We start from the raw sequence: 24,583 nt of genomic DNA on the forward strand, positions 1-24,583 counted from the left end.
ATATAAAGGAAACTAGAACTACGCGGGAAATGGCAAAGAGTGATAATTTCAATAAGTAGAGGTAAAGGAGGATAATGCATGGCTGTAATGCCTTCTGAAGGCTACGTGATGCATTGAGCTGTTAGTAGTAATCCAGCTATTTAACCATTGTCCCATCATAAGTTAGATGAAATGAATCAATAAAAAAACAAGGAAGTTGTTCTGATCTTGAAAATTTTGTGATTTTTATACATTTAATGTTTTCTTTAGAATTTGTGTGTTTTTTTACGTTCTTCTGAGTCCAAACCCCCTCCCCCCAAGGCCCAATAAACCTGTGTAGACCTGCCTAAGTCAAAGATATATACCAAAAATACAGCATTTGGTCGAATAAAAATTTGATTTGCAAGCAATTGCTAATGCGCATTGTTTACAGACTACCCTCCAGGGAGGGAAGGTAAAACTATCCCTGGAGGCATATTAATTGGACCTTTCAGCTATCTTAGAAAAATAAAATCAATCACAAGTTTTGATTGAATTTGTTGGGGGCAACGGGGGATCGGATGGCAATTGGCAATTAAGAAGGACCCTAACACTTTCCGATTTTTACCAAAGAAGCCTCTCCTCAGTTTTATGACCATCCTGATCGGAAAAAGAACATTTGAAAGGCCCATCAGCCTTCACTAAGGCAACGATAGTGCGTTGCCTCTAAACGAAATTAAATAAAAAAAAAATTTTTTTTAGCTGAAAGTAAGGAGCGACATTAATACTTAAAACGAACAGAAATTACTCCGTATATAAAATGGGTTGTCCCCTCCGCAATCCCTCGCTCTTTACGCTAAAGCTTTTAATTGTTTTAAAAAGTAGAATTGTGGCAAAGAGTCAAACTTTGGCGTAAAGAGCGAGGGATTGCGGAGGGGACAACCCATTTTATATACGGAGTAATTTCTGTTCTTTTTAAGTTTTAATGTCGCTCCTTACTTTCAGCTAAAAAAATAGTTTTTTTTTATTTAATTTCTGAACGTTTTTGAATTAATGCATGTTTGATTTTGGCTCTCCGCACATAAATTATTAAAATGAAATTTGTATATTAATTCTTTTTTTGGCTAAATGGCTTTCTCTTAGTTTTGATCAGACGATTTTGAGAAATAAGGGGTGGAGAAGGAGGCCTAGGTGCCCTCCCATTTTTCGGCTGCTTAAAAAGGCAACTAGAACGTTTAATTTTTAACGAACGTTTTTATTATTAAAAAATATACGTAACTTATAAATTAGCAACTTACGTAACAAACTTTCATAATCTTATATTTTTATTATGTATACAAGGGTGTTTGTATCCTCGTTAATACCTCGCTCTTTACTCTAAATCTTAAGCTTTGTCCCAATTCTTTAAGAATGACCCCTGAATCAGAAAGGCCGTAGAATAAATAGTTGAAACTACTAAAAATACTTTAGCATAAAGAGCGACGTATTTATCTCCTCCTAAATACCTCGCTCTTTATGCTAAAGTTTTTTTAGAACCCCTCATATGTGTAATAATCTCTGTTCGTTTTAAGTTTAAATGCTATTCCTTCCTTTCATTTGAAAAAAACGTTTTCATGTTTATTTTTCATTGTTTTCTTATAGTAATGCTAGAAAATCATGCGCCCTTTTCCTTGAATTTTTCCTCCCCCATGACAGATTCCTCCAAGGAAAGATCCTCCAACATAGCCTCCTCCCCTCAGCCCCACTCCAAAAACAAAAAAAATCCCCCTGAAAACATCTGTACACTTCCCAATAACCATTACTATATGTAAACACTGGTCAAAGTTTGTGACTTGCAGCCCCTCCCCCAGGGATTGTGGGGGAGTAAATAATACCCAAATACATAGTTATTATGGTTTTCGACTATGTTGAACAAAATGGCTATCTCAAAATTTTGATCCGTTGACTTTGGGAAAAAAATGAGCGTGGGAGGGGGCCTAGATGCCCTCCATTTTTTTTGGTTACTTAAAAAGGGTACTAAAACTTTTCATTTCCGTTAGAATGAGCCCTCTTGCGACCTTCTAGGACCACTTGGTCGATACGATGACCCCTGGGAAAAAAAAAAAAAAAAAAAAAACAAATAAACACGCACCCGTGATTTGTCTTCTGGCAAAAAATACAAAATTCCATATTTTTGTAGATAGGAGCTTAAAACTTCCACAGTAGGGTTCTCTGATACTCTGAATCTGATGGTGTGAATTTCGTTAAGATTCTATTACTTTTAGGGGGTGTTTCCCCCCATTTTCTTAAATAAGGCAAATTTTCTCAGGCTTCTAACTTTTGATGGGTAAGACTAAACTTGATGAAACTTATATATTTAAAATCAGCATTAAAATGCGATTCTTTTGGTGTAGCTATTGATATCGAAATTCAATTTTTTAGAGTTTTGGTTACTATTGAGCCGGGTCGCTCCTTACTACAGTTCGTTACCACGAACTGTTTGATTTGTTTTATCGATAACAAAACTCTCGGAGAGAGTTGAATAAGTTCTTTCTTCAGGATTTTCCGCTAAAAGAAATTTCTTACGACCTCATTAGACATTAATCAATTGACCTATGTATCCTCAAGGAGAAATTAAATTTTAAAAATGTTTATTTTTTTCAACTTACAGTAAGGAACACAAATTAAAACTTCAAATGAATTGAAGTTATTATGTATATGAAGGAGGCAGCTCCTTCCTTAATCCTCGATCTTTACGGACTGTTCATGGACTATTCTTTGTGGCTGATTATGTATGGCTATGCGGTTTGACCTATGTAATTGGATGGCTGAGTAGGGTTAAGGTCCCGTTCAAGTACTTATCTATATTAATTACTAAAGTAATTAATAATTACTAAAGAAAAAAGTCATCATTTCTCCTTCTGTTTTTCTTTTTTGTTTTATTTTCATTATTATTATATATTATTTATTGTTTAATATTTATTATTATTTTTTATAGTTTATATTTTTTATGTTCGGTTTTACGGTGTCTGTTTGTGCTGTTGCACTGATTATTTCTTTCATCACTATAATGCAATATCAAACATAAAACCAGTTTTTTCAGCTGAAAGTAAAGAGCATCATTAAAACCTAAAATGAACAGAAATTATTACGCATATGAGGGGGTTACTGCTCCTCGACACCTCACTCTTTACGCAAAAGTTTTTCAAGTACTTTTAAAAAGAAGCTTCTTATTGCTTAATAATTTCTGTTCGTGTGAAGTTTTAATGAAGCTCCTTACTTTCAGTTGAAAAAAACTTGTTTTTATTTAATTTTTCATCATTTTTTAAACAATGCCAGGAAATCCAGCTATACCTCCACGGTTAAATCCCTCCTCCCCATGTATTTATTCTCTAGACAGTGCAATCCTGGTAAGAACTTACCCTGGACGATTACTTTTAACATCTCCTCACATAAAATTGAGTCGGCAAAGAGAAATCAAGACTTGAGAATAATTTCATATAGGAATTCTGGCATATTTCCCTGGTGTGAAATTTCTCCTGAAAAATTTACCCCCCAAAAAACTTCACTCCCCATGGAAAATTACCCCCGTTGAAAATCGAACCAGCGGAAAATTTGCCCCGCCTGTCCGAAAAATGTATGCATACTTCCCAATAGCAAACACTTTACGCAAACAAAGGACAAATTTTTTGACTTAAAGGCTTTTCCCTGGAGAATCTGGGGTGGGGGGGGGGTTACGATATGTCCAAAGGCATAGATTGGCCGGCCAATTATGATGAACAAAACGGCTATATCAAATTTTGATCAGACAATTTTGAGAAAAAAAGGGCGTGAGAGGGGCCTTAGCTGCCCTTCAGTTTTTGGGTCACTCAAGAAGGACACTATGAATTTTAATTTCCGCTCGAATGAGCCCTCTTTCGATATTCTAGGACCACTGGGTCAATAAAATCAACCCTGGGAAACATCAAACAAACAAATAAACATGCATCAGTGATCTTTCTTCTAGCAAAAAATACACAATTCCACATTTTTGTAGATTAGAGCTTGAAACCTCTTTAGTCATGTTCTCTGATCCGCCCAATCTGGTGGTGTGATTTTCATAAGAATCTATGACTTTTAGGGGGTGTTTTACCCTTTTTTTAAAGAAAAAATCAGGCAAATTTTCTCTGGCTTTTGTATTTTTTTCAACACAATACTTGATGAAACATATATTTGAGATCAGCAAAAAAGCCAATTCTTTTGATACATTTATTGGTATTCAAATTCCGGTTTTTAGAGTTTCGGTTACTATTGAGCCGGGTCGCTCCTTACTGACAGTTCGTTACCACGAACTTTTTTGATACCAAATATGATGGAAATAAAATACTTTAGTGTATATAATAATATAACTTGGGCTATATATTTGCAAATTAGGGGAGTATGGGGGCAAAGTAACATAATCTAACTTAACCTTACTCCCACCCCACCCCTTAATGACAAACATATAGCCCAAATTATGCAAGTTCAATGCATTCTGTTACCTGTTATTTGTCTATGTGGCTGAATAACCGGTTTTCATAGATCGTACATTCAGCAAACTTCTCGAGTGTGTTCTGAATAATACATGAATACCAAGCTTTTTAAAAATACTTCTCATTCAAATTCAACGGCTCTTGTGTTTCAGCAATCTTTCTTAAATAGTTGTGGCTTTTTAAATAGTTAAAAAGCCAAACTTTAGCGTAAAGATTGAGAGCTGAAGAAGGGGCAGCCCCTCTCATATACAAAATAGCTCCTCTTCGTTTTCCAGAAGTAGTTTTGCTCCTTACTTTCGGTTGAAAAAATTTCTTTTTTCTATTTAATTTTTGACAGTTTTTTTTTAAGTCAAGTCATGAAAATCCCATCCCTTCCCTTGTAAACCCTGCAAAATTTCCCCCAGAATGTTTTCTCACCACGGAAATTCTCCCCGTGGAAAACCCCTAGCATAAAATGCCTCTCTCACAAAAAATTTCGTATATTTCCCAATAAAAAAAAAATAATACTATCATCCTTTTCTCCATATGACTTTTCGGCTAATATGGCTTTTTTGGTTGTAAACTCTTGACATAGCGAAGCAAAACTATTGACTTTATCATGGGATCCCTTACGATCTTGAAGAAACCGACCGTCAAAACAGCCTTTAAAGTTGCCAAAAAAATTGTACAACATATGTCCCCAATCTCACAGATGGGGCGCAAAACCTAAAACCTTGATGAAGTAACTAGTCAAACAGTTCGTTGGAGCGACTCAGCTCAATTGTAATTGAACCCCCCCCCCAAAAAAAAAAATTGATTTTAATACCAATAGATATATCAAAAGAATTGGATTTTTATGCTGATTTCAAATATATAAGTTTCATTAAGTTTAGTGTCACCTATCAAAGTTTACGAGCCTGATAAAATTTGCCTGATTTTTGAAAGAAGGGAAAACTGCCCAATAAAATTCATAGAAACTCAATGAAAATCATACCATCAGATTTACCGCATCAGAAAACAGCATTGTATAAGTTCCAAGCTCCTATCTGTAAAAGTGTGGGATTTTGTATTTTTTTCTGTCAGAAGAAAGATCTCATATGCGTGTTTTTTTCTTTGTTCTTTTTTCCAGGGGTGATCGTACTAACCTAGTGGTCCTATAACATCGGGAGAGGACTTATTTTAAAGAAAATTTAAAGTTCGAGTGCCCTTTAAATATTTAAAAGGTAACTAGGCCCCTCGCACATCACTCTTTTTCCAAAATCGTCCGATCAAAATTCCGAGTTAGCTATTTTATTCAGCATTGTTAGAAGGCTTAATAGCGATGTCTTTGGAGTTACCATGACCCCCCACAGCCCCTAGAGAAAGGTCTTTAAGTTATAAAGTTTGCCCATTGTTTACGCATGGTATTTTTTGTTGGGAAGTATACATACATTTTTCGGGTGGGAACGGAAGGACGAATTTTCTGCTGGGGTGTTTTGCACGGGGAGAATTTTCCATGGAGAGGGTAGTTTCCAGGGGGTGAAACTGTTAAGTGGAATTGTACACTCGGGGAATTTGCCAGTATTTATACACGAAATTTCTTTATATGTCTTGCTTTCTCTTTAACGACTCAATTTTACGTGCGGAGGTGTTACGGGCAATTGTCCGGGGTAAATTTTCACCAGGATTGGAGGGGTGAATTTTTCCGGTGGTGATGGAGCCAGATTTCCTGGCATTGTTTAAAAAAAATGATCAGAAATTAAATAAAAAATTAAATTTTCAACCGAAAGTAAGGAGCAAAAGAAATAATTACGTATATGAGGGGGGTTGTCCCTCCTGAAAACTTCGCTCTTTGCGTTAAATTTTCAATTTTGTCTAAATTCTTTAAATACGACTCCTTAAGCACAAGGGTCGTTTAATTAGAACAAAAACTAACTTTTTTAAAATTGAAAAAACTTTACCGTGAAGAGCGAGGTATTGAGGAGGGGGCAACTGCAACTCCCTTCATGTGCTTATTAATTTCTTTTCGTTTTCCGTTTGTAATGTTGCTCCTTACATTCAGTTGAAAAAACTTTATTTTTTTATTTGATACAAGACAGAGAGCCTTTGTTAGGGATTCAATGCTCGTTGGTTAAAGATTCATAAGCAATTCGTCGTTAACGAACCAGAAATGACAATGTAATCAATCTAATTTTTGTGTGCTATAACTTATGATATAAAGCAAAAGCAGTTCTTTGATTTTGAATGAATAGTTATCATTTATTTGTTGTAGTTTTGCTGCTGAACAGGGACATTTTAGGTCCCTAAATTGAGCAGTATATTATTGATTGTAAGTGCAATTTTAGTAGTTTTTATTTGATGAAATAAACGCATACCTACCTACCTACCTACCAGTTGTTGATTTTGAGCTATTTAATATTATCCTTTATTGCTATTTTCGCAAAAAGAAATAGTAGCTAATTTATTTACTAATATCTCATGGCGTTTTCCATTAAAATTCTTATATTAAAATGAGCAGCTGAATGTCAAGGTTAGACCATCGATTAAACTACCTTTTTTTGCTGCTTGATTTGGAAAAACCACTTCTTCGTGCAATAAATTGCAACATTCAAAAGACAAGTAGACTATCACTATTCCAACAGATGCAAAATGTCGTGAGGGACTATTCACTTTATTTTGGTTCTTAAATAGCGACGAAGACCACACTGCCTTTCCATCATAAACAACAAATAAACAAGTAGAACAAATAGGATTTTTTCCTGTAAGACAGTGGAGCTCCAAACTTTGAATAAATATTTTGACCCTATGTCAAAAGAGCTGCCCTCAGCAGAACACAAATGAAAATATAAAAGAGGAACTTATATTAAAATACAACCATTAAAACTAGAAAAACAAAAATAAAAAAAAACTAAAAAAGCGTTAAACAAAAAAGTCGTTGAAGTAAGTAAACTAGGGCAGTTTAATTTCTTTTTTAGTTCTAATGATCGTATTTAAATGAAGGTTTCTCTTTTATGTTTTCATTTATGTTATGCTCTAGGCACAACCCTTGGACATAGAGCCGAAATATTCATTTAAAGTTTGGAATTCTAATGCCATAAGGAAAAATTCCCTATTGCTCTAATTGTTTATTTGTTGCTTATTATGATTCTTGTTGATTCACAAAAAAATGCATTATTTCATTGAATTAGGTACAAACCTGATTCGAAAGTTTAATTTAGACTTCCCTCAATATTTGTACCCTAACCCATCCCCCCATTTGTTCGCTCTAGCTTGTGTCCTACAAACCTCTATTTTGTGTGTTAGTAGTCCAATTTTGTCTCATGTTCCTGTCCTATTCATAATCAGCTCAGGTCTCAGTGTACCCCTCCCCCCAACATCTTCAAGGAGAATGGGATTTATTTTAATTAAATTGAATTTTATTTTTGATATCATATCTCTTAATTACCACCATAGCTTTATAAATTTAGTTTGCCCATATGCCAGGGACATATCGACGACTTTTTTCACAAGCTATTCAAGTAATTTAATATATTTTGAATTTTGAGCCCTAAATCTTCAACAAGTTAAGTGGTTACCGCCTGCGTAAGACACTTAAGTGGAATGGACAGGAGTGCCAGACAACTACCTGATAAGTGGAGGGGAGTGGCATCAGAATATTACTGTAATCTTTTCAGATTCTTTTCAGATTCACCGGTACTTTCACGTCAATTCTCTGACTGAAATTCTGGTAGATTTCCTGAGTAATAAACTAGCAGATCTCTTAAATATCATGTGGTACATTTCACGAATTTTGACAATCACGGCTTCCCCTCTTCAGACAAAATTTAATAGTTTTTTTTTTCGTGTATGGTCTGGCAAGGGAGGAGTATCCGCAAACTCCTCCACCTCTCTGGATTTCCCTGGACATGCATAGGTACGCAGAACTAATTTCTATGGTATTATTTCCTTGTGATTGGGAGACTCTGAATGTTTCAGTAATTTATCTTTTTTTGCATTGCTTCTGACAGCAGTGCATTTTCACTAACTTTCGATTTCGTTGTAAATAGGTGGGGTTCAATGTACTAAAAGAAAGGCAGCATTTGTGAATCTAAGGCTCATTTTATAAGATAACAACTTTAACTTAGTCTAACTGGGTTTAAAATACTGTGTATCAAACTTGATTCGCTTTTTAGACACATATATAACTCGTGCGTCATCTATGTGTGGTATATACAAGCCTTGGGTATTTTTCATGTATATTAATCTTGTTACCATATATAGCAAGGGGATTTTTTTTCAAATATATTTGTCAGTCACTAAATATACAGTAATTAGCGGGATTTTCCTTTTGAAAATGGGTTTGATCAGGTCAGGTTTAAATGTTTTATGTTTTCAATTCAAATACTTCTATGATAAACACACCTGAAGCATCACAGATGCTCAACAGCATAGAAACGAGCTTTTTTGGAACAAGAAGGACTAGAACAACACGCGCGACTGTGTCTAGCTAATCTACCCCCAATTAGCCTGAAATCATTCGATAAAATGAAAAGCTGACTGCTATTAGTAAGTTCAAATCAGGTCAAGTTAAAAAAAATGAGCCCCGCTCGGACATACACCCAACAGTTTATTTCAGAAGGGGCAAATTTCACCTGCGATGAAAAAAAAAGATAGATAAATTTTATATTTTAAAAAGGCGGGAAATTAATGGGAGCCCCGTAAGAACCTAGAAACTTTTGGAGGGTAAGCCCCTCTGTATATGCTTGGCCTGTCTTCTCGCGAGAAAACAAGAGCTCGATCCTCTTAACCATTAGTGTCTACAAGTTTGTTTAATGTCCTCACTTTTTATCGCTAGTTCAGCACTGATGTTAGCCGCCATCTAATTAATCACGTATTGTAACAATCTAATTAGTTGCAGTAATAATTAGAGGATTTGGTCTATTCTTAGAGAGATTAAAGTGTTCATTTGGATCAAAATAATTATACTTAAGGGTTTAATTGCCAATACGGTTAATATGACATAATAACTTACATCCAAAATGCATTAGCCCTTCTGTCCTATACTTCTTCAAGTCCACACCACTGGCGGTGCTGTCACGTCCCCCCTTTGAATTGGCTGATGGTATATATATTTCTCCCAAATATTGCTTCACACCCTTATCCAAAGTTGCATAGGCTTTCACACGCAATGTCCCCAGCTCTAGTAGGGATTTGGCCATTTTGAAACTATGCTCGTGGGATACCGCCAGCTGAAATAAATACAGGAAATCATAAAAGGGACCAGTTACATACGGAGATTCATCAGTTTCTTTTTTCTATAGGGGGTCAACCTAATCACAAATCAATGTAAACTATTTCACTGCTTCAAACGAGAGAGGAAATATTTCCAATATTAAGAATTCACGCGTTTCTGAGATTTAATATTCTCATCTTAAAGTACTATTTTTGTCCTCGTCTCAAAGATTTATGTCATCTCCCTATTTTCTTCCTATATAATCACCTAGTCTGTATCATCGAAGACTCCGTTCAGACGTCCAACTGACTTTTAATGACTTTTAGTCACTAATGAAACAATAATTAATTAATCATAACTTTTAATCAAACAAGGGAGAGAAAAAAAAAATATACCCTGTGTTCTCCAAGATTAAATATCTTAATCAAATTATGAAACTGAAACTTAAACAAGTCATTTTTGAAGTTACTGTTCGACTCTCTTAGACTATTATGCTTAATTAAGTTTTTGCCATTTCATTTGAGGTCATTCAAAATGCACAGAAGCACACATACTATGAGTCTCTAGCTTGATACTTTTTGGTTTAGTCATTCCTTTACCATTTTCCAAGAAGATAAGTGATCAGGAAACTTAAATGAAGTTTTTTTTTTTACTTCAATTTGTGATAACGTTTTAAACTAAAGCCTATATTAAAACAGATACAAGATTGTGCAAGGGGCTGATAAAAAAAAAAAAAATTATAGAATATAGATATGCTTCTGCAGAATATGAAATAGGACTAAAATTTGATCTACATAAAATTTGAGGGTGAAAGTTTTTTTCCCCTTTTTCTTTATTCAGTAGTTTTTTTTTCTTTTTTTGAATGTTTAAAAGAATTGACGAGTAGGAGACAAATACAATATTTATGAAGGAAATAGTGAAGATTCTATTGTGTCGAGAGGCGGCCTGGGTGCAAAAACTCCTTTGTAGACGCTTGGCTGTCATGTTTAGGGATAAAATTATGTTTTTCCAGTAGCCTTGAAATAAAGTTTCCCTCCAATTTAAACAGACGGAATTCGAGGAAGCTCAAAAGGCACGGGGTATAAGGATCAAGAATATCAAGTCTCATATTTTATAGTCTGGCCATCCCTTTACTCATTTCTGATCACGACGCTAAGCTAAAGTGACGCAAAGGGGCACAAAGGCCCCTTTGTAGACACTTCGATGTCATGCTCAAAAACAATATTCTCAAAAATTGATCTCAAAAAGTTGAGAGATAGGCATCAGCACTGAAGACAGCTAAACAGACAACACTCAGAAATTGCAAGTGCAAAACGAAGATGAAGAAAAATTACCCCAAACATAATTGAAGTATTACTACCCAAACCAGAATGGTTAACTCAGTCGCATATTTCGATCGAATATCCATGCTTTTTTTTTATTTTACTTCCCCATTTTCTCTTAGTTCTTTTATTTTTCTCTAATTTTATCTTCTTGATTTTTATTTAAATTTGGAATTGTTTAAAATTAGTCATTGTTTTTTGTTTTGCCTAGGTTAAGGATGCCTAATTGTTTATAAAGGATACAATATTGAAACAACATTTTTTACTTTGACAATTTTCTGCCTAAAGTCAAGTTACCTGACTGTTTTTTTCTTATTTCTCTGACAAATTCAATTCGATGCTCAAAATTGTATCAGTAGTTATTCCCAGAAAAACATAATGTGCTCTTCTATGATTTCTTCATGAGTGTTTCTTTGCGTGTTTGTGCACAGCTTTAATTGTGTGTTTATCACATAGTGGTGGTAACAGCAATTTAGAAAGATAGTACAGTACAGAAAGATCGGAAGATCATTGAAAGCGAAAGGACGGATGTATATGAAGTGAAAGATGAATGAATTAATTATCATTATTACGAGTACTGATAATAAACCGGGAACTCGTGCATTATTCGGTACACACTCGAGAATTTGCAAATCAAACAATTCGTGGGAACGAAATGTAGTAAGGAGCGACACGGATCAATAGTAACCAAATCTCTACAAAATTGAATTTTGATACAAAAGCTACATCAAAAGAATCGCATTTTAAAGCTTATTTTAAATATATAAGTTTCATCAAGTTTAGTCTTACCCATCAAAAGTTACGAGCCTGAGAAAATTTGCCTTATTTTAGAAAATAGGGGGAAACACCCCCTAAAAGTCACAGAATCTTAACGAAAATCACACCATCAGATTTAGTGCATCAGAGAACCCTATTGTAAAAGTTTCAAGCTCATATCTACAAAAATGTGCAATTTTGTATTTTTTGCCAGAAGGCAGATCACGGATGCGTTTTTATTTGTTTTTTTTTTTTGTGTTTTTTCCCAGGGTGATTGTATCGACCCAGTGGTCCTATAATTCTGCGAGAGGGCTCATTCTAACGGAAAGAAAAAGGTCTAGTGCTCTTTTTAAGTGACCGAAAAAATTGGGGGGCACCTAGGCCCCCTCCCACGCTAATTATTTTCCCAGAGTCAACGGATCAAAATTCTGAGATAGCCATTTTTTTCAGCGTAGTCGAAGAACCTTATAATTATGTCTTTGGGGACGACTTACTGCCCCACAGTCCCCGTGGGAGGGGCTACAAATTACGGACTTTGACCAGTGCATACATGTAGTAATGGGTATTGGGAAGTGTATAGACGTTTTCAAGGGGATTTTTCGGGTGGGGGAGGGTTTGAATAGAAGGGGGTATGTTGGCGGAACTTTCAATCCAGGAATTTGTCATGGGGGAAGAAAATTTCCATGAAGGGAGCGCAGGATTTTCTAGCATTATTAAAAAAAAATTGAAAAAAAAAAAAAAATTTCAACTGGAAGTAAGTAGCTGCATTAAAACTTAAAACGAACAGAAGGTATTATGCTTATGAGGGGCTCACCTCCTCCTAATACCTCGCTCTTTACGCTAAAGTATTTTTAGTAATTTCAACTATTTATTCTACGGCTTTTTTGATTCAGGGGTCATTCTTAATGAATTGGGACAAAATTTAAGCTTTAGTGTAAAGAGCGAGGTACTGACGAGGGAGTGAACCCCATCATATATGTAATAAAAACATGAGAATACAAAAGTTCGTTACGTAAGCTAATTTATAAGTTACGTATACCTTTTACTAATAAAAACATTCGTAAAAATTAAAATTTCTAGTTGCCTTTTTAAGTAGCCAAAAAATCGGAGGGCAACTAGGCTTCCCCCCCCTCCCAGTCCCTTTATTCTCAAAATCATTCGATCAAAACTATGAAAAAGCCATTTAGCCAAAAAAATAAATATACAAATTTTGTTTTAGTTATTCCTCTGCGGAGAGCCAAAGCCAAAACATGCATTTATTCAAAAACGTTCAGAAATTAAAAAAAAATTTTTTAACTGAAAGTAAGGAGCGACATTAAAACTTAAAACCAACAGAAATTACTTCGTATATGAAAGGGACTGCTTCCTCATCAACGCCCCGCTCTTTGCGCTAAAGCTTTTTACTGTTTTAAAAAGTAGAGTTAAGAGAAAGAGTCAAACTTTAGTGTAAAGAGCGGGGCGTTGATGAGGAAGCAACCCTTTTCATATACGAAGTAATTTCTGTTCGTTTTAGTTTTAATGTCGCTCCTTAATTTCAGTTAAAAAAAACTTGTTTTTTTTGTATTTAATACAGATAAGGACATTAACCGGTTTTTAAGGTCTTTTTACCAGATAATTAGCTTCAGATCGGTAGAAAACTTACTATAGCTATATTTTAATTAAGTATTTAGATGGTATTTTGGTTAGGTAGGGTTAGGTTACGTAATTAATACAAAGTGTTCTGGGCGGCCCCCACCCATATTTTGTTGTTGTAGTTTTCATGATTTTGTTACCACAGTATTTTATTTCCGCTATGTTTCGGTATATTTCATTATGATTAACCAATCTTCATTTCTCGAGTGTGTACCGAACCAAAAAATACACAAGTACCTTGAACTGTCTTGCAGCAATGATGAGATTGCCCAGTACATTAAAGAATATAATGGCATTATGAGTTATTCTATGTCATAATTATGTGTGTATCTCTTAAACTTCTAACAAATCATGGATCACAAAATACATAATTTTTATCTTTTTATAACAATGTTACTAAACTTTTTGATCAAATCTTTTTCCATTGATAGTATCATTTTAAAGTGACATTATTCACCGATTTAGTTTTATAATAATAAAGCAGCAAAAGTACATATCATTTCACGTTAAAGAATGTTCAAAAAAATTAATAAACAAACTTCAAACGAAGTCCTATTTTACTTTGAGTTTCCTCCCCTATAATTCAATCCAGGAATTCTAGTGCCTTTTAATAAACAAAATAAGGTAATAGTTGTATATACAGCTCACCGTTCCGCCTTGGAAGGACCGAGAATACTACCAAGAAGCCAATAAAATATAAATTTGAGGTTTCCTAGGGGAGAGATTTCATAAATAATTTTTTATTATGGTATTAACTTTTTTGCGTTAAAACCTTTAAGTGCCTCTAATTATGGAAATAGTTTTTTTCTCCAACTAGGCAGTTAAAGTTTTGCAAAGAAACACAAGATATTGCAACAGGATAACAATTAGTGGGAAAAAATTAAACTTCTGATAAATGATGAGGGGCGGCAACCCTTACGACGATACGTTATCAGACATGCATCAAGACTCTTGACAATTGAATATCACGCTACGAATGACAACTAAATTACTTTCGAATTTTATCCACTTAACTCAATGAGGAAATAAAACATTCAGCACCTGTGTCAATAAATACACAATAGAAAGTACTCATTATAAGAATAAATGTTATTAAGGAAAAGAAACTTATTTAGAAACACCCTAACAAAATCAATGGGCGATTCAATTTTATCAAACAGATGATCCCTGGTGATTTATTTAATAAAACGGTTTTGTATTACTTTAATAGTGGGAGTTTAATTATTAATCACGACGATTGCATTTTGTCTTCATTAAACCTTTGTCCTATCTCTGACGCATAAATATGTTTTAGGAAGACGTAAGGGAATTTCTCAGAGTTTGGACTTTAAAAATAATTTTTCCATTAGACCGTTGAATTCCAACTATTAAAACTCACATTTATTTCTAAACTTAATTGAAACGTAAGATTTGAAGATATTTAGTCTTATGGAAAAAAGTAAATCCACAAAAATAGAATTCTAATACCAAGCTAAAGTGTTCTAGTTCTAATTATGACAAGTTGCAAAAAAAAAAAAAAAACAACAAATGATTAATATAAAAAATGGCAAATTATTTATTCTAACTAGTATTTCGTAGAATAAATTTTAAATTCATTAAACTCAATCCTTATTAGAACTTCCTTAAACCTTCGTCCTGATCTTAAGGCACAAATAAAGTAAACGGGCTCAAAGGAACTTGCAAGATTTGAGACACAAGACTCAATTTCTTGGCATCAGACTGTCAAGTGCTAATCGGTAAAACTTAAATTCGTTTACGAATCAATTTGAATCTGAAATTTTAAGTAATTTACTCTCATCAAGTACCAGGATTCTGATATCTAGCTTTAGTATTATAGTAATTGTTAGTACGAATTCCAAGAAAAAAAAAATTGGGATCCCCTTTCCAATGACAGCTCCTGTAGCCACCCAACGGACAAGATTTTTGAATGTAAGATTTTTGATTTTAGAATGTTCGGATTTTCAAAAATCTGAATGCCACTGAAAATCGGATTTTGGAACGTTCAAACGCTAGCACAACAGTCAAAGGTAAAACAGTTAGAGAAAAAGATGACCCGTTATTTTCAATGGCCATGAAACACGATGTGAAACAGGTCAGGCCTTAGTCATTTCAAAACCTGAGGCAAAAGCACTGATTAGTTGGAATTCCGTAGCAGCCGCATTATCACTGCGCGATTCCATGGGAAGCATGCCAAAATGACCATGGTTGGTTACTCTGCACCTATGAACGAGGCTACAGAGTATCAGAAAGAGATTTTGTACAGTCAACTAACAACCTTCCTTAAAGATGTACCCAGGCATGACATCCTATGTGTCATTGGGGATTTCAATTTGAAGGTTGCAAACGGTGGGGATTATTGTGTCGAAGTCTTGGGCAACCACGGTCTTGGAGAACGCAACGAAAATGGAAAATCGCTTATTAAAATGGCTCAGTCCTTCGGCTTGGTTGTTGGCGGCACTCTCTTCATCCATAAAGAAATACACAAGTACTCCGAGACTTCACCTGATGGACACATAAAAAAGAGACCGACCACTTTCTTATTAGCAAGAAGTGGCAGACGTCATTGTGATTTGAGCGCACTTAGAGATGCTGATATATTCTCTGACTATAGCATGACGGGTGTCAAAATCAGAGTAAAGTTGTCGGACACGAGACAGATGAGGACGACAAGGAAACAGCCCTGTGACTGCAAAAAAAAACAAGTGACCAATAAATACGGTTACAGTTTGTGCCAAAAATGACCAACAGGTTTGAAATATTTAGTCTGCTGCGAAATAGAGCTCTGGAGACAACTTGGACTGCTATCAGACAAACCTATCATTATACTGCCTACGAAACGTCTGGAATGAAAGTCACCAAAGGAAGAATGAATCTCCGTCAAATCATGGGATTTGATCGAGATAAGGACTGACAAGAAGAAATAGTTTCTCAACATTCTGTCCCCTGGTGCGAGCCACCCCCCTGAGCCGCGCTCTAAACCAATGAGATAGCTGGAAAGCGTTTGAAGACAGATAGACCCGTCAAAAATGAGTCTGGATGACTTCTTACTGATCCTGCTAAAATGAACGAAGCCTGGGCGACACATTTTGGAAAGTTGTTAAAAAAACCACCACCTGCTGATCCTCCGGATATACCAGACACACCATTTCTAATCTGTCCGCCGATATCGAAGCACCCTCTAGTGGAGAGATACTAAAGGCAAACCGAAGAAATTCCTAAGGATTGGACAAAAAGCACTCTTGCCAAAATATTCAAAAAGGTGACGCTGAAAAGTGCTGAAACTGGAGAGGTATTAGCCTTGTGTTAATATCTAGCGAAGTTTTGATGACTATACTCCTTAATAGAATCTAACCAGCATTTGAAGATCATCCCTGGGAGGATCAGCTTAGATTCCGGCCAAACCAGTCTTCTGCCAATCTTGTATTTACTCTTAAAATGCTTTAAGAAGAAGCAAATGAATGGTGCAATAAGCTGTACTTGGTCTCTATAAACTTCGAGAAAGCTTTCGACTCGGTATATCGTCAAACGCTTTGGAAAGTTCTTCTATACTTCGTTATTCCTGATGTGCTCATCCGAATCACTCAAGCCTTCTACAAAAACAAAGAATGTTGCATGAAGGCAAGCGACAAGAGCACCCGTTACTTTTGTATCATGACAGGGTGAAGCGAGTTCGTGTGCTATCACTACTGCTATTTATCTCCTATTATATTCTCCGGACCTGCGACAGACACGGAATCCAGTTGGATAACAAAAGACTTGGAGATGTCGATTTTGCTGACGGTATCAGTCTCCTAGAGTCCTGTAAACAAAAACTCCAGCAATACATTAAGCAAGTCAGAGACATTGTTGAACCTTTTGGTATCAAGATAAATACCAGCAGTGAAAAAATTATGGCAAACAATGGATTAAACTCGATCTACGATGCCAAAATCAAACAATAGAGCAAGTCGTGGAATTAAAGAACTTAAGAAGTACCATCCACAATCCAAGATTGTGTCAAAGAAATTTCAGGCTAAGAATCGGCGAGGCTAAAGTATTCTTCAAGAAACTGCCTCAAAATTGGCGCAGCCAGAGTTACTCTCTCTGACTTAGACTGAGACAGTCTAACAGCAACGTCCTCTCAAAGCTTTGATTTGGTTCTGAAACTTGGCCCCTAGATTAACAACTTGAAAGGAAACTCCTCCCGTTCGAAAACATATATTTCAGGCACATCCAAAATATGCACAAGCCCCAAAAAGTAACAAACACTACTATACGACAGATGACGTCTCAGCCACTGATAATCCAAGTGATCAAATATAGGAAGTAGAGATGCCTTGGTCGTGCGATCTATATACCCGAAACTTGACTATCAAAGGTCGTCCTTCAGGGGGCAGCCAGGTGCTACTAGAAGGAGAGGACTCCCCAAAAACACCGCACTTCGCAGCAACCTGACTGACCTCACAAATCTCAATGCTTCAATCTACCCTGATTGAGAAGATGCCTGGGCAGCCGCAGCGATGATAGATGACTGGCAACTCTTCTAGGATGCCCTGAGCACCTCTGGGGGCCCAGGAGGATCTAAAGTACAATGTCATTGAGTTTGTTTTTGATGCTTACTAATGCCGTATTTGTGGTAAAATTAAATAAAAAAAATTATAAGTGAACTTAAAGATCGAAACTAATTCTGAAAAACAACAGAAATTGCTCCGCATGTGAGGTGGATTGCCTCTTCCTTAATGCCTCCTTTTTTAACCCAATGTTTTATAGTGCCTTAAATATATTTTTTATTTTGAATCAACGGCCCTTGCATTTTAACGGTAAATAAAACAATAGGGCCAAAAGCCAAAATTTAACGTTAAGAGCAAGCAAAAGGACAAACAAAAGCAAGCTGTGAAATAGGCATGCCAAATATGCTGTATGAGCCGATGGCGTCTGCGAAATAATAGATATCTATTGGTGTATTTATCTTTGCTCAAAACACAGGAATCTTTGTAAAGTTTTAGTCTAATCAGAAGCTTCAAGCTCCAATTTCTCACTTGTTTCTTTTTTTCTTTTTTCTATTTGCAAGGGACTTGACTTGGTTTGACGAAATATATGAAAATACTTACATAGCCTGAAAATCGACTTCCTGGTTTGAAGAAAGGATTTCTAGGTCCTAAGAAGGTAATGCGGACTGCAGGGTCTACAATTTTGGTCTCGGCAAAAGAAGTCCTCGCTTCTCCTAAGTAGCCATTGTACACAGTTGCTTCGATCCTTAAAATTGTCCCCAACGTGCTTCCTCCAGGGCTAATCGGAACTTGTTTTAGCGGTATTGAAAACTTGAATTTGTGATTCTAGAAATAGCAGATCCTAGAAACTTATAGTCTATACACTCCAGGAGTAAAGTGGCTTTCACATAACATACATAATTTTTTATACTAAGCAGTTAAGGAACGTCACGTTAACATAACCTTCTGAATTTAAGCAAGTCCTTTAATTCAAATTTATCTCAAAAACTTACAAAATCATCATTAGCAACGTCTAAAGTCATCCAAACCATCTGAAGCAAACGAATCAAAATAAAAATTGTGGAATAGAGATTCAAGCTCTGATCGAGCGTGATGTGATGAAAGGTCTTCTAGGAAAAAAATTATTAATCTGTTTTTAAAATGCGTTAATTACTCATCCAAAAACTATGTTGCTGTGCATACATTATCCAAAAACACAGTTACTGTATGTTGACTTTTCCATACCACAACATAAACTCCTGCAGCCTTAGATTTTAGGTAGAGCTTGAGTCTACTTGGCACTGCTCTTGTTACGGACAAAATATGGACTGCAAGACTATATATCTTAATGTAAATTCTTAAGTTATGTTAGTGTGAAAGGCTCTACGGTGTAGCGTAAAAAAAACATTACACAGGCAAACAGTGCATAATAAAAACCCAAAAAATTTTTATGACAAAAGGTTAAATTTGGTAAAGGGAAATCAACCATCTTAAACAATCCAAGGTTTAATTTCCCCATAACTAAATGTTATTTTTATCTGGTTATAACGGCCCAAGGAACGTGAATAATATTCTTTGGGTAGGTATCAAGCATGTAGGCATTGGACCTGCCAGGGTAAAGCACCCGAGAAACAATAAGGCAATATCTATAATATTTAAATATGCATGTTGAAATACAAAAATTTTGAAAGCCAGATACCAGTAAAGATTTGAATTTTTCATAGATTTTCTTTCTGAGTCTCTAGCTAACCTACAAGATAATGATTGAATTGTAGTATTTTGGATAGCTTTGGTAGATTTGTAAACGCAGCAGAAATATTACAATCTTTACAGCTAGACGGAACAAAAGAAGGATGGATAAAAAACAAAATAAGGAAAACAGAGCGTTAAAATAAGGATTCTTTTCTTAACTTAAGCAATTGAACTGGATTCCAAGACAAGGTTCTGGACACTGATTCAAAATGACTGTTAACTGTTAACGGTTCATCGAACACCACGCCTATGTACCCAACTGGTTCTTGAAGTTTAATTAGTTTACTGATATAATAAACATACCGCATTTATAGGTAATAATCACCCTCAAAACTATTGAGAAATGTGACTTCTTGAAATTAACTTGAAATTAATCAGTTTACCTAAAACCAAATAAACACATGATTCAATGGTCGCACTGAAAGCTCAATAAGAGTAAGCATTTTAAAGCGCCGCAAGTCCTGTTATTAAAAAGTATTCACTCACCCAGCGCTCTGTTTTATTGTAGAATTCTTTGAAAGCAATGTCACTGGTTCTTTTGGCCAGACATCGTACAGTAATATCTCCAAACTTGATCTTGGCTGGGTGAAACTGGGACGTTATGGTGCCACTCAATGATTCATCTGAAGCAAAAATGTATGGTGGACTTTCTATCGTGAACTGTAAAAACAGTCTGTTGTCTTAATGATCATTGTCCTAATATTTAACTGTATTTTGATGAAGATCATATGTTTTTGGCATTTGTTCATACTAACAGGAAGGTAAGTTCCCCTCAATTGAAGGGAAAACAAAAGGCCCATTCACAAAATATTGGTTGGTTCCAATATTCAAACGAATACTAAAGTTGGTCAATTCCAGATTTGGGAACAAACTAGAGCTTAGAGTAAGTCAGTAGAGTCAGTAGGAATGGGCCTTGAATACCCTATGATCAACAATTATGTTGTCAGGCAGTAGAACGAAAAAATAAATAGAGAGAAGGCACCCTCTGAGGAATTTTATATGGCGTTTCATTCAGTAAAAAAAAACAAAAAAACATACAAATAAAAAATAAAAAAAAATCAAAGAATAACGTTAATAAATTTTAAACTAATATTAAATATGTCGAAAGCTGTAGGAAATCCTACTATTTATCCGATACGTATCCCTATTCATTTTCATAAGCTTTTCAGGACTACATGACCGACTATTCTTACTGCATTTACTTTAACTGCATTTAGTTTCGACTTAAATCCAGTGTTTCGACTGAAAAAGTGTGAGTCACTTTTTCCCGAATGTTCAAACCGAATTATTAATAGACTGAGCTTCAAGCTATACATCGTCTTCCCCCAATCAGCAATTTGGTAGGTCATATTAAGAGGTCCTGATAACTCCCGATCGGTCACTTGCCCCATGCTACGGGCATTGCAGCATTATCCTTTGTTATGTATTATTGCGTATTTCTCACCCTGTTTTCAGGGTGTGCTTGACGTGTTTCCCACTTGAATATTGCTCTTAAATTTATTTTATTTTTTGTTTTTTACCGACTAAGACTGGTCTTCTTTCAAAGATGTTACGTCACATATTGAAGCCACTGCGACCTCTACAACAGAGTTTTGATGCTTAAGTAAATTAAAACATTGTCTATAAATAGAAAAGAAGAAGTATTACTATTTAAAATTGCTAAAAGTAAAGCTCCTGGTAAGATTTACCAATTCCCCCTCCCTCGAAGAAATTTCCAATTATCTGAATGCTAAAAGATCCCGGTTAGGATATTTGGGCATTAAAATGCACTGCTTGATGCATCTACTTCCCATACCTACAAGATGACCCACCGCCCCGCCTTCACAGGAGCTGGCACGCTTATACATCATTGCATATAATTTTTTAAAATAAGAAGCAAGTTCGCTTACTTTGACAAAACATAAAGCCGTTCAAAAGTGGGGAGGGGGCAGGAAAAGCTACCACCGAAGGCCGTGGCTTACACATTCGAAATTTTTGCTTATATTTCAGTCGGGAATTTTTCCCCGGGTACCAACAACCCTAGGAATGGCTCTGATTAAGCTTTAAAATAAATGTCAGATCATTTTTCTGCAGTAAGAAGGGCGGTAACATCTTGCAGCAACCTTGTTTAGGCTTAGCTTAAACGAGGAGAGACTATAGATTGATATCCTATCACCTCCCCCATCCCTACCTAGATTTATTTGACGGCTTATGGAGATTTCATCAATCTGAGCATTGATGTAGGCTCTTTTGGTATCTGACCATGAACTAAAACTGGAACAAACTTTAACAATTTACGTTATAATCAGTAGCCGATTGACGCAGAAAAAAATGGACATAGAATGTATACTTATGGAGTTTGTTTGATTTTAACAGTAAATCTGTAGAATTTGGTCCATTGTGCTATGCAATTTGTCCATGAAGCTTTTTTTTGAAGGCAAAAAGTGTGAAAGCAAACCAAAATCAATATATTGGTGTGCTACGACTTACAACTGCACAGCATCTACACAGGCTGAAACTACAAATAGTTTGAATCTACTAATGTAGTGGAGTTAAAATTGTCCCTACTTCAAATAAAAATCCTTTCGGAGAGATTTATCAACTAATGAAAAATACACTGAACTTGGTTAACATGATTTTTGTTTTTTGCCGTGAGCTAGCTTTTTGTGTAAATATCCCCATTGCCTCACCATGATTTTATTACAAGGTATTAAGACAGTTCAAATGCCTCCGCTTGTTTTCCCCTGGTTGCTTAGCACTTGCTATCCTAATGGCTCCAAAACAACATGCATTTATTAAAGTTTGAAACTAGAACCAGATTAAAACGTTGATGAATAAATGTTAATAATAGGCAGTTGACAAATCGGTAGTCATTTTTTTGGGAGGCTATAAAAGATATCGTAGGCTAGGTTATTAATGTAGGCTAGGTTATTCTTCATGTAAATCGATAAAAAAAATTAACGGGAAAGAACAACAGCTGAAGACTAATGAACTGATAGAATGCGCATTGGGACATTTTCTGTAAAATTTAAAGATTTTAGAATTTCAGAGCTAATTAAAGAAGTTTGAACATACTGGAGCAAATAAATACAATGAAATATTTCTTTTCTAGATCCACATAATGGTTGTTTCTTTTTAATTTGAAAGATGAAAGCATGGAGCAGCAATATCTGAAAAACGATAAAAAGACATGAAACTTGTTTTTTTACTCATTCTGCACGGTCTAAGGACATCGATGATAATATCATCGAAGTTTTCTGTTCCATATTGGTTTATGGCAATTTCTTACACGGAAAGCGATTGGTTCTAAGGCCATAGGACTTCCATTAAGCAAAAAAAAAAAATCAACTAAAAACTCACGGTGAATGATCAGATGATCAGAGAATCTACGCTGCATGGGCAACGTGAGGTGTTGCGGCAACCTTTTTTCGGCTTAGTCAAGTAAAGTGTTGCGAGAGCAACACTTAGGTTTTGTTTCCTCGTTTCGATTAAACGCGGAAGTTGTTAATCTGTAAGGATCTTAAAATAAATACTAGGTACACCAACTCGCAAAAGTTGCAAGCCCCACATTGCAACTAAAAAAAAGTTGAAACCCCCTCATCGCTGAAGATGATTGCAGCCTAACAGCCGATTATTACTTACAAGTCCCCTAAAGGTCTTACCACTGGAACCAAATTGGTCTTACCATCAAATATATTGGAAACAAATAATAGGTACACTAACTAGCAAAAGTTGTGAACCCCTCATTGCAAAAGATGATTATGAGCTAACAGCCGACTGTTTCTTAAAACTCCCCTATATGTCTCACAATTGGTATCGGCCTATTTTGGTTTCTGTGTGTACCTTACTACTGAAGTTGTCAGCCCCATCAAACTCTCCAACTGGTTTATCTCATGAAGAGTTTTCTACCAAAAAATAGATAACATAGACTTTGATCAGCTTATCAAGAGCTATCGAATGCCATCGAAAAAAAGTCTATCTCTCTTAGTTCAAAAGTTGACTTTTTTGCCGTAGGCCAAGTTTCTAACATCATCACTTTGAAAGGAGTAAAGGATAAGCTCTAATTTCTTTAGCCACGAAAGAACTTTTAAAGTTTAAGAGGTGCATCTGATACCATTTCTATATTGGCCTATTTTTGGTTTCAGTGTGTACCTTACTACTGAAGTTGTCAACCCTTTAAAATTCCAAACTGATATATCTCATGAAGTTTGATTCTTTCTCGCAACTCTACTTTTTAAAACAATAAAAAACTTTAGCGTAAAGAGCGGGGTGTCGAGGAGGAAAAACCCCTTTCATATAAGGAGTAATTTCTGTTCGTTTTAAGTTTTAATGTCGCTCCTTACTTTCATTCCAAAAAACTTGTTTTTTTATTTAATCACGAAAAGAAATGGATAGAAACAATAGATTTTTGGCCCCAGGCAAGAGTTCCATGAAGCTTTCCAAAATGCAAAGTCATATTCATCAATCCGGCCTAAGATCCACCACACTTTCCGTAAAAACCACAGAGGTTAGACCCTTACCACTTTTAGGATTAAGCTGAAGTTGGGGTGCTAGGAAAAAAAAAAAAAAAAAAAAAAACACAAAAAGCCATGAAAATTGTTTTTTACTCATCCTGTTCTTATCAGTAGTCTAAGGACCTCAATGACAGTATTATCAAAGTTCTCAGTTCAATATCGTATTACGGCCATGTCGTACACGAAAATCAATGGGCTCTAAAATCATAATACTTTGATTAAGAAAAAAACTAAAAACCTTCGCTGAATAATTTAACATCAGAGAAGTATGATCTTAGCAACGTAAAAGGTATATAGTTCCTTCAGCTCTTGATAGTTAACTTTTTACATCTGTAGCACAGGTATGACGTAAAAATCATTAAAGAACGCGAATCAGTGATAGTTTTGGCTTTTTAATCCACAAATGGCTGAAGTGCTGCTTGGGTGTAAAGCAAAACCGCAAAACTTCGGGATATTTATTGCAACGTTTTTGAATAGGATTTCCATCTCATCTTTCAGTTTTGTCGTATCAAGTAAATCAGCCTAAATATTTCTCAAAGAT

General features: G+C 35.4%; 1 protein-coding gene across 1 annotated transcript in view; it reads right to left on the reverse strand.

The window, feature by feature from the left end:
* Positions 1-24,583, reverse strand: part of LOC136041198 (thioester-containing protein 1 allele S1-like) — a 169,761-nt gene that overhangs the window by 76,046 nt on the left and 69,132 nt on the right. Inside the window, exons 7-9 of the mRNA XM_065725770.1 lie at positions 20,036-20,209; positions 18,419-18,643; positions 9,418-9,634 (exon numbers count right to left, since the gene is read on the reverse strand). Of these exons, the coding sequence (XP_065581842.1) occupies positions 9,418-9,634; positions 18,419-18,643; positions 20,036-20,209 (616 nt within the window). The remainder of the gene's footprint in view (positions 1-9,417; positions 9,635-18,418; positions 18,644-20,035; positions 20,210-24,583) is intronic.

The sequence above is a fragment of the Artemia franciscana genome, unplaced genomic scaffold, assembly GCF_032884065.1.
Source record: "Artemia franciscana unplaced genomic scaffold, ASM3288406v1 PGA_scaffold_1179, whole genome shotgun sequence".
Taxonomy (NCBI): Eukaryota; Metazoa; Arthropoda; class Branchiopoda; order Anostraca; family Artemiidae; genus Artemia; species Artemia franciscana.